Source organism: Puma concolor, chromosome D1 (genome assembly GCF_028749965.1).
Source record: "Puma concolor isolate L17-30 chromosome D1, mPumCon1.1.hap2, whole genome shotgun sequence".
Classification (NCBI taxonomy): domain Eukaryota; kingdom Metazoa; phylum Chordata; class Mammalia; order Carnivora; family Felidae; genus Puma; species Puma concolor.
The window spans coordinates 27,635,464-27,645,876 of record NC_141676.1 but is presented as its reverse complement, the minus strand read 5'-3'; the positions used below and the strand labels follow the sequence as shown (position 1 = coordinate 27,645,876).

Here is a 10,413-nt window from a genome sequence, read left to right as displayed (position 1 = left end):
AAATGTCCTGTGGAGTTTGCAGCGGGTGGGGTGGCAGGAAAGGGAAGGCCTGAGGGTCTCCTACGGGGCTGTAGGTGGTTCAGCTGAGGAAAAAGTTTCCATGCTCTTGGTGTCTGGCTGTCATTGGGCAACGAGCAGAGAGCAAAGGAAAGGGAAGAGCAGGAGCAGGAATGCGGGGGACCCTCACGCCTGGAGGAGTTTCCTGTGGGGACGAGGCCCAGGCTCCAGATGCCGAGTGCTAGCCTCTTCTTGCCTGCGGGGCGGCTGGAGAATGCAGTCCCACTGTACAGAACTGATGCTCTTGGCCCCTTGTTTCCCAGGGACTCCTGTGAAGAAGTTCACCTTCCTCTCCTCCAGCCTGCCTTTGGCTGCTGTTAGCTGAAGCGGACAGCTGGAGGAGAGAGGCCCCCGTGCTCTGGAGCGGTGGCCCCCGAGGAGGCGGCCCAGCCACCAGGGGTAAGGTCACTTCTAGCCCCAGTTTCTGTGATTGAAGCGCTTCCTTAGTGTGCTCTGCTACACATAGGCTCAAAGGGGACCCATCCCTCCCTAACGTGGCCTTCTCTTTGACCTGCCCCCGAAAGAGAAAATGGCTGAGCTCCCTGGGTACTTGACGGAGGTGCATCCTACACGGGGGAAGGAGGGGAGAGACTTGTGGGGAAGGTGGACACAGACACCTGAAGGGTAGTTACTACAGATGGTAAGTGCCGGGCGGGGACAACCCCCGTCCTCCCTCCCAAGGGCCTCTGCCCAGAATGATGGTGCCAAGGGGTGCGCCTCCTCCCTGTGGCCCCCAGAGGGCGCTGTGGGCCCACGCAGTCCTCTCACCACCGGTGCCAGGGCCCCATGCCACAAAGCTGGTCATCAGGCCTTTCGCAGACCAACCCCAACTGACCCCGTGAGGTCTTCATGTTGTCCCCCAACTCCTGAGTTCTGGCCTATCAGTTACTGAACCACAGCACTTGGGTCCATGTTTCTAGTGACCTTAGAAATTTTTTTTCCTGCGTCAGGTACCAAACATTTTTAAAAAACCTTTATTTCTGCCTGGACTTTGTACCTAAAACAAACTACAGCTGGTCCCAGAAGACCTCTGGACCCCAGTCGCCAGCTTACTGTTCTTCCTCTATTACCAGGTGGCAAACACCCTGCCTCCACCTTGCTGGGCCACACAGGCTTAGACTGTCCAAAGTTTGCAAACAACTGTTAACCCCAACAACAGCTCCCACGTGAGGGCCGTGGGGGTGGTGTGGGCTCAGGGGAGACCAGAAAAGCCCCTGCAGCCATCGTATTCCTGTCTGTGGGCTCCAGTCCCTCCACACAAACACCTTTTCTGTCCTGATCAATGGCACATGTACTCAACACACGGGAATGATTTCCTCTTAGCTACTTCATTTGATGGAAGAGGAACACCAGAGCCCGGTGTTGGGGGACGGATGGAGGCTCAAGTCCTGGGTGAGGTGAGTAGGGGGTAGCCTCAACCCGGCTTTTGGCAGGAAGCCTGAGTAACCAGAGAATTAGCTCTGGGTTCTCTTCCTGGTCCTAAATGGGCTCTTCTCCAGCTCTGAGCAACCCTCTATCAGGAGTGATGAGACCAAGGTCATTGTTAACAAGTGTTTATTGTTAATAAAACCATGGTACATTTACAATAAGTGACAACATTAATGTATAGTTACAGTATCATACAATATTACAGCAATAAAATAACGCCTATTCCTTTGTACATCCAGCTCAAGCAGCTAGTCGAAAATATTTTCCAAGATTGCAAGCCCCCAAGGGCTTTTCAAGGTAACCAAAGTAACACCTCCTTAAGTGCCCAGGGCTTTTGGTGAATAAATAGTTTCTAAGGTGCAGCCAGACAGCCTGAAGAAGGCTACACCCGGAGCAAGCTGTCCGGAATGCTCCCTCAGTGTCTGGTCCATAAATATGACAAGTGTCCAGCCCGATGCTGCCCCTCCACCTAGGGAAGCCCGGGGCCTACAGCAGGCCCGGAGCAGGTAGGTGAGAAGCAGCAGGCCTTCTCCCGCCCCTTCCCTCCCACCACTGCCCCACCCTTTCTACCCCCAGGACCGCAGTTCCCAGTGAGAGGTGCCCCTCTCCAGCCCAAGTCGGAGGACTCAGCCAGGGGTACATTTAGGGGTCTGCTTCCTGAGCCCACAGAGGCAGCCTAAATCTAGGCTTGGGGTTTCAGAATGGGCCCCTAAAAACAGCAGCAGCATGGGCTGAGGCCCCCGGACTCCTCCATGCCACCCTGTGCTTAGACTGAAAGCTCTGAAGGCATCAGTTGGGGAACTGCTCTACCACTAACCGAGCAGGTTTGTGGTCCCCAAAGGAGGGCCTCTGTCGGCCTAGACACCAAAGAGAATAGGACTGAGTGACCCTCTGTGCCCCCTGGAGGCTCACATCAAGCCTTTGAAGGCACAGCCTTGAGGAATAAGTTCAGGGATTTGGACAGCCTTTCTGACGTGATGTTGAGAAAAAAATACCGCTTCTGCATGAAGGGGCCTGAGGCCCAGAGTATACATTCTCTACATTCATCAGGATGCCTGTACCTCCAGGAGCCCCAGCTGGGACCGTCCGAGCTTATGGAGGCGTGGGGACTGCGGGTAGTTAGCTTCTGACCATGCCTTCCAGGCCCTATTTCAAGCGGGAAGAATCAGGATCAGCCATAGATCTCCAGGAGGGGAGCACAAGAGGGTGAGTACACGGCAGCCCTCAAGGTGCAAACGGTATGGGGGTTGCAGGTGGGGGAAGGGCCACCTTTTGACCTTGTCTGCCCATAACTAGTCAAGCAGACACAGCTTGGGGGCAGAGGGTTGAAGGTGGGGCTGCCCAGTGACAGGAGGGCTCAGAGCACATCTACCTGTGCAAGGACAGATCACCACCAGAGGGGAGGTCTGGGGAAAGAGGGGGAAACTGAGTCCCATGAGCCTGGCTCCAGGAGGGCCTCAGCCAGCGCCCTGGCCCCCTCCATGGGGCAACGACCCATCCACAGACCCTGGCTACATACTCGTTCAGATGGCCCGGAAGCACTTGCTCCCAGCCTTTCACACCCGCTGGGATGCCTAGAGACAGAGCCCTGGCCCAGAGGGGGCTGGGTGTGCCGACCTGTGTGCGCCCAGCCCCCTCACACCCGGGAGGTGATGTAGACGGAGTGCACACGCTCGGCCAGGGTACTCTGCAGGTCCTGCAGCGGGTCCAGGCCCTGCACTTTGCTGTTGCGGCCGTAGATGAGCTGCCGGAAGGAGTCCTGCTCCAGCAGGGCCTTCATGTGCTTGAGGAAGAAGCCTTCACAGAACAGGGCCAGTTCAGGGGCATTGTGGATCTGTGGGGGGCGGGGGGGGGGGGGGTGAGACCCACAACCTTAGCATGACCCCGGCACAGCCCCACCCGAAACCACCCTCCACCCTCCCCCAAATATTACCCATGGTCCAAGGCCCAGCACAGGCCTTGGCACCCCCTGACCTGGACTCTGTCCATAAGCATCACCTCCAGGTTGGACTAATCTGGGCTCAAATCCCAGCTGTGCCACCAGAAACATCACTTGTTCTTGGCCCCAGCGTTTTCTTTGCCTACTTCCCACTGCTGCCATCATTGAATGGCAGTCATCCTTGCTGGGGCAGAAGCTCCCTTACTAATGGCAGGGTCAGGGAGACGGCACGAGGCCTGGCAACTGAGCCGGTAGGTGCTCAGTAACTATTTCAACTCCAGAAATATCAAGTGTCCGCTCTGAGCCAGGCAGTGGGCACCAGGTTCTGAGGTCCAGGTCTCTGCAGTGTGCTCTTAGAGCTGATGTTCTCCTTCGGGGAGACAGAAACCAGAGGACCAAGCAAAGTAACGGCAGATGGAGGTCAGTGCTGTGAGGAAGCACGGGCAGGTGATGGCCGTGTGGCAGGGGCCTTATGGGAGAGGGGGGGAAATCAGCGGGCTTTGTGAGGTGCTCCAGAAGGTGCTTTCCTGGAGGTGGGGATGGTTATCACAAGAGACCCGGGGGAGGTGGGAGCGGAGAACGAGCCAGGGCACTGGGTGAAGGGAGAGGTGGGTGGGGTGCTAGGGGCTTGGTGAAGCATGATATTTAGTCTGCAAGCGGAGGAAGCTTTGGGGGAGGGGAGGCGTTAAGTAGAGGAGTGACATGGTCCTAACGCTTTTCAAAAAGCCTGTGGACTACGGGGTGAAAGCCAAAAAGGGAGAGGCTGGGCCAGTGCCATGGTCCAGAGAGGGGGCGGGAGAGGCCCAGCGGACAGACTGTCGATGTGTTCACAAGAGCTGACCTAAATGAGGGAAACTAAAAAAAATTTACATATATATAAAGTATATAAAATTCTCATGTTTTGAGTCTAGGCACCTGAGCAGAGGGCCATGCTGTTGCTAAGGAAGGGGAAGATTCAGGAGGACAGGTTGGGGAAGAATCAGGTCAGAACCTGGGGAAGTGATGGGGCTCAGAGAAGCTCAGCCTTTTGCCCCAGGCACCCCCAGCCTGGTGGGGCACAGCTAGAATGTGAACTGGGATCTGCTTGGCTGGAAAGCTCTTCCCCGAGCTACATGCTGCTGAACAGCGATGACCCCAGACTCCAGAGAGCATTCCTGCCCCCCTCCAGTCCTCACACTGCCCCGCAAGTACTGCCCAGCTGCCTCTGTTTCTTAGCCAGGCCCCAGCGGGTCCTCACCTTGGCGTACTTGTACGTGTTCACGGCGCTCTCCACGCTGAGGGTCTGGGAGCACAGGATCTCGCAGTGCCTCTGTAGGGCATCCAGCTGGAACAAGCTGGCGGCTGACAGCAGCTGTGGGGGGGCGCGGAGGGAGGCAAAAGGCGGCCTTGGATGGGGGCAGCCAGGCCTGTGGCCCAGGCATCACGGAACAGAAAGCTGCTTCGTGCAGTGGGCCCTATGTTCTAATCCTCGGGCCCTGCCTGCCTCAGCAGGTAAAGTCTGAGGATGGATTTATTTCTGTTCTAGAGCACCTCGGTATTTGCTGGGACACCTTGGAAGGCACAGGATGGGTGACAGACACTGGTTGGGATTCCTGACCTCACAGAAGATCTTCAATCATAAGCTGCATGCTTTGTCTACACCACCTTCTACCCAGGTGCCTGGCCGGCAGGGGCTCTGTTTTCTAAGTGCGAGGAGGTGAGTGGGAGGCCCTGCTGCCTGCCTTTGATCCTCCTGGGCCCATTATCCCTACAGGGGAGCCTTTCCAGCCCCCACCCCCACCCCAGGCATGGCCCAGGAGGTGGTGGGCACCCAGTTCCCTGTCACAAGAAGAGAAAGGACCAGCAGGGAATCAGAAGGTCCTTGAAGAGGCCACCTCCCCTCCTTGGCTCTCCAATGCCATGTCTCTGAGCGCGGGGTTGAGAGCCAGCAGCCGGGCATTGGGTGCACCGGCTCCCACGCCCTTCCCAGCACCAGGACCTCACCTCCAGGATGTCGGAGGCCGGGATGTCCATGGCTTCTGTTCCTCCGTAGTACAAATACTGCATCATCATCTGCAGCGGGAAGAGGCCCCGCATGAACACCAAATGGCCCCGCGGCACCCACGTCCTCTGGCTTCACCAGAGTGCCGCTCTCCGCCCTGGGCCTGGCTGCGCCCTCCACCCTCTCCATGTGGATGCGTGCACATCCCCACTCACTGAAGCGGATATTTTGTGCAGTCTCTACAGGTCAGCCCCGAGACTCTCCCTCTTGATTTCCTGTATATACGACAAGCTTCCCTCTACGGGATGGTTTCACCCTCAACCTCATGACAGCCCCGTGAGCCCAGAAGGGAAGGTGCTGTTCACAGATGGGGAAACTGAGGCCCCAGGAGGGAAGGCAGCATGGCTCAAGTCACTCAGGTCTTCTGACTCCCACACCAGACTCTAAGCAGCACAATGCTCATTTCTCCTCTTACCTAAATTCTAAATAGGGGCCTACCCTCAGAAGCTGCTTCCAACTTTCCCGGCTGTGCTAGAACTCCAGCGTGGAGGTGAGAGCCAGACCCTGTCTGCCCCCTGGATTTGTTCCCTTGGACAGCAAGCTCAGAGCTGGGGTCGGGTCGGGTCTGGTCCAGAGGTCACCTCGTTGCCTGGCCCAGACCTGGGGCTTGTGGGAACAGAGGGCCTGGGATATCAAATGAGGTGGCCTAGGACTGGGGAACTACATTTAATTTCACTGTGGTCTGTCACAAACTCTGCCATCACGCTGGAGCCTGGGAGGTTCCCAGTTGGAAAAAGAAAAATGATTCTCCCCGGTTGGCTGCAGAAACAGCCCCAGCAAGGAGCTGGCAAGTGTGTAAGTAAACACGACTCCGGCCGACACAGTCGGGCTCTGTTAGGAGCCGGCCCCCGGGCTGGAAGAGGCACCAGAGGGTCTAGGAAGCAGCCCAACCCTGGGGGAGAAGAGTGGGGAGATGGCTAGTCTGTCCAGGCTGAGGTCAGTCCCCGGAGACTGTCCCTCCCCACAGAGCGGGGGGCGGGGGAGGCTCCCTCGGTCCAGCAGCCCCTGCTGGAGCACAGATGGAGGTGTCTGTCCTTCCAGGAGGTTGTGCGCCTCAGGTGCCGTCCCCTGTGCTGGGCACAGAGTGGCTGTTTGGGACACCGGCAGGACTGCCTTGGATGATCCAGTGCTGGGAGTGGAGCAGGTGGGGGGATGGGGGGTAGGATCTCCTAGGCTTGTTTGCTAAGGGGTGGCCTCAGGCCAGCCCCTCAGCAAGAAGGGGCCTGGGGGTGTGGGCCGTGAGATGGGCCGGAGTCCTGCAGCTCTCCTTCCCAGGCCCCATGGCTCGGGAGCTGGTTCGACAAGGCCCAGCCACCTGTGGCCTGTGGATCTCCCTGAAGTCCCTTAAATGGATATTAGTCTGTGGAAGCCAGAGCTGAACCGCTCCCTGGGAACCTTGCTGCGGGAGGCGGGTGGCCAGCAGGCAGAGATGGGTTGACTGTGTGCAGCCCAGCAGCCCGAGGGTCCAGACAGGCTGCTCTGGGAAAGGCCCCAGGCAGCGTCAGCTACAGAGGGGGTGGCAGAGTCTCCTTCCGTCCCGGACAGGACCCCAGGAACCTGACTCCAGGAGGCTGCAGATACTGCCGGGACAAGACTGGGGTCAGAAGCCAGGTAAGACCAGCCGGTCCTCAAAGGCCCGGGTGGGGTCGTCGGCAGTGACCTTGGCAAGATCTAGGCTGGCCCTAACACTATAGCCGCTGACCACATCTAGCTTTTAAGTATTTGGAATAAGACTGGTCTGAATTGAGATGTCAAAAACACACTGGATTTCAAATGCTTATGTTTTACATTCTTGGTATGAAAATACAGTTGCTAATTTTTACATTGATCACATGTAATATTTTGGCTACCATGGGTTTAATATATTATTAATTTCACTCCATCTCCTGCTTTTTTATGTGGCTACTAGGAAATGTTAAATTACATATGTGTCTTGCATTATCTTTCTCTTGGATGGCATAGCCCAGATCTCCTTGGGCCTGTTTCCTCCTCTGAAAAACAAACCTAATGAACCCCTTCCCCCACCTGCCCTCATTCCCTCCCAGTGCTGTGAAAGCCAGGGAGATACTGTGGGGCTGAAACTTCCAGCTTTGTTAGGAAACCCTGGTCCCGGATCGAAGCCCGGAAAGCAGAGGTCAGCATCTGGATGCTCTATCTGAGATGGCACTCCCCCACGTGGCAGAATTCTATAGCCAGAGAGCCCACATTTCCCAGGTCTGCGTGTGCCACGGATGTTAGACCCGATGTTCCTGTTTACCCTCCCAACAGCCCCGAGAGGTCGTCAAGGGCTGCTAAGGCTGCTCGGACACGGATGTCCTCCCAGGGAGCAAGAACCCCTCCGGGCTGGGCAGCCACGTGGCAGTGGGCACACATGTGCCCTCCCCCTACTCTGGCCCCGGCCCTGCTGCCTCTCCTGCATTGCCCTCCCATATCTGGTCCTGACCCCACCTCATGCCCAGACTTTGGGCTTCTTAGCCAAAGCAGTGTCTAGAGCTGCCCCTTCTCCACGTGAGTTTGGAGCAAGGGATGGAAAAGAGGGAAGGAGAGACCCTCCCCTCCCCAACTCTGCTGCCTGTGCCAGACCCTGGGCCTCGCCTCCACCTTGTTGGTCACCAGGTCCTGTCCACCTCCCCTCACTGCACGGCCACCAGCCGCTCACCGTCATCACACAGCTGGATTTCTCAACAGCCTCCTAACTGGTCCCCTGGAGTAGTCATGACGCCTCTGGTCCCTTCCTCACCCTCCGAGTGAGCTTTGTAAATGCGAACTTGACCATTCCACACACATAACCTAAGGTTTGAATCCTGGCTCTGTCTCTGACTCTGCATCTATCAAGAGGTGATAATACACCTACACCTCCTAGGACGGTGCTGTGCTATGAAGCTTAACTGATGAACACAGTCAAAGCACTTGGAGCCATGCCTGGCTAAGTGAGAGCGATGGTGCTATAGGTTAACGGTCAACCCCTTCATGTGATGGCACCCTGTGGCAGCTTCAGACTCGTTTCTGGATGTTCTTCTGAACCACTAACCAGACTGGGTCAGAGGACATTTCTTGAACACACTGTGGTCTCTGCTTCTGTATGCACAGTTCCCCCTGCCTGGGGCTCCCGATGGCTGGCTAGCTGCCCCAGTCCCTGAAGGCCTCTGCAGATTTGGGTTAGATGCCCCTTTTCTGTGCTCCCAGTGCTCCCCGTGCATACAGATCACTCTCTGATGGCTTTCTTGTAGTCCTGTCTCCTGGTGGAGGGGGCCCGGTCCTGTTTAGTGCCATCCCCACAGTGCCCACAGATGACGAAATGCCAAGTAAGTGGGTGAAGACAGCAGGAGGAGGAAGGAGGCCGTTTTAGATGGTGGCTCCCTGTGCTTTTGTGAGACTCTGACCTCTCCCACTAGGTCACAGAGCTCTCCTGTGCAAGGCCAGGCCCTGGACCCACATACCAGCTGTCCCTGGCCTCGGTCTCAGCCCCTGGGGGTCATCCGGGCAGCCCGGAGCACCCCCTCCCCCCCCAGCCTGGAGACCTGTAGTCGCCACTTTCCCAAAAGGAGCTCTCTGCCGGGGCTCCTCCCTCCAGACTCTCTGGCCCCGACTGGCAGCCAGCCCGTGGAGTTTCCATCACGCTACCTCTGATGTTCTCCAAAGTTAGGGACTGAAAGACCTGACCTGGGTCCTCCGCAACCAGGACAGGCTCACCCGGCTTTTTCTGCCTGGCCTTCCTGGTTGGGGGTCTGAGGCCTGGGAGGGGAGGAGCAGCCCACACCATGCTTCCCAGAGTGAGCACAACCCCCGCGTCCCGCCTGCAGGAGGCAGGGGGCTGACGCCACAGGGAGGTCTGCGCTGTGCTGCGGGGAGCTCGCCCTGAGGCACAAGGGCTCATGCACGTGTGCCAGGCCTTACGTGTCTGTCAGTCTGCCCATGTAGTCGTTTGGTGGTCAGAGCTCAGGACTCATGAGTGAGGCTCTGAAGCCACAAGCCCACACAGGAATGGCTACCTCTGCCTGGGAAAGGCCCAGACACTCCCACCTGACCACTGATGTAGCGAACGCAGAAGGCACCGGGGATGGAGTGGAAGATGGCGGCCAATCCCAGCTGCCTCCCAGCCCAGACGGACAAAGCCAAGGGGCCCTGGGGGTGGGGGGAGCTCCCCCCACCCCACCCCTGAGAAGCACAAGGCACAGAGAACCACACACCTGAAAAATGTGGTACTTCATGTCGCTGATCTCAATGGTTTTGCTGCCGTTGCCATCCTGTTCTGATTTATTGGTCATCAGCGTCTTGAACCTGGAGCGAAAGGGGAGAAACAAGGCGGGTCTTGAGCATGACTTTTACTCCATCATTCTGCAGCAATGGCGCCATCCATCACCTGGCCGGTCACTGGGAGACGGGACATTTTAAAAATTACTGCAGCGCTCCCAAAATGATTCTCGGCAAATGGCGTCTTACATCACCCTGGACTGACAGCCGGGCTGGGCCCCAGTGAGTCCCCACTGCCCCCCAGGGGTGACTGTGACGCCTGTGGCGGGAAAAGTGACTCTTCATTCCCAAACATTTATATTTTCTAGCGAAAGCAGGAACTCGAACAGGAATACAACCTCAGGGCGCCTCCTGGAGAGCTCTCGTCCCATCCCCTCTGTCCCTCTGTCCACACCGTCTTGTGCCCCTGTGGGGCAGCGGGACTCCATGGTTGCATGACCCATCTCCACAGGACAGCCTCCTCTGTCACCTGGTGTCTAACGAAGCCACTCCCACCCCTCTTCCCGATGCAGCCTACCTGTTAGAAGCCGTCACCAGCAGGACTTTATGCGCATAAAACAGCTTTCCTTCCACTAGGAAGGTCACATCTGACATCTCCTTGTTGTTCAGAAAGTGAGGATCTGTGCCCAAAAGGAGAGAAGGGAAATGACTAGGGCCCCCCCACTACCGGGTGCTGGCTAAGCATTCTGAGAGG

General features: G+C 57.3%; 1 protein-coding gene and 1 long non-coding RNA gene across 2 annotated transcripts in view; one reads left to right on the top strand and one right to left on the bottom strand.

Annotated features, from left to right (window-relative positions):
* Positions 1-1,594: 1,594 nt before the first annotated feature.
* Positions 1,595-10,413, bottom strand: part of ABTB2 (ankyrin repeat and BTB domain containing 2) — a 175,707-nt gene continuing 166,888 nt past the window's right edge. The window contains exons 13-17 of the mRNA XM_086677706.1: positions 10,237-10,339; positions 9,656-9,746; positions 5,408-5,476; positions 4,662-4,775; positions 1,595-3,319 (exon numbers count right to left, since the gene is read on the bottom strand). Coding sequence (XP_086533832.1) covers positions 3,122-3,319; positions 4,662-4,775; positions 5,408-5,476; positions 9,656-9,746; positions 10,237-10,339 — 575 coding nt within the window. The 3' untranslated portion in view covers positions 1,595-3,121. The remainder of the gene's footprint in view (positions 3,320-4,661; positions 4,776-5,407; positions 5,477-9,655; positions 9,747-10,236; positions 10,340-10,413) is intronic.
* On the top strand, positions 4,771-7,347 carry LOC147576560 (uncharacterized). Its single transcript, XR_015240919.1, has 2 exons — positions 4,771-5,650; positions 5,896-7,347. It is a non-coding gene; the product is annotated as an uncharacterized LOC147576560 (long non-coding RNA).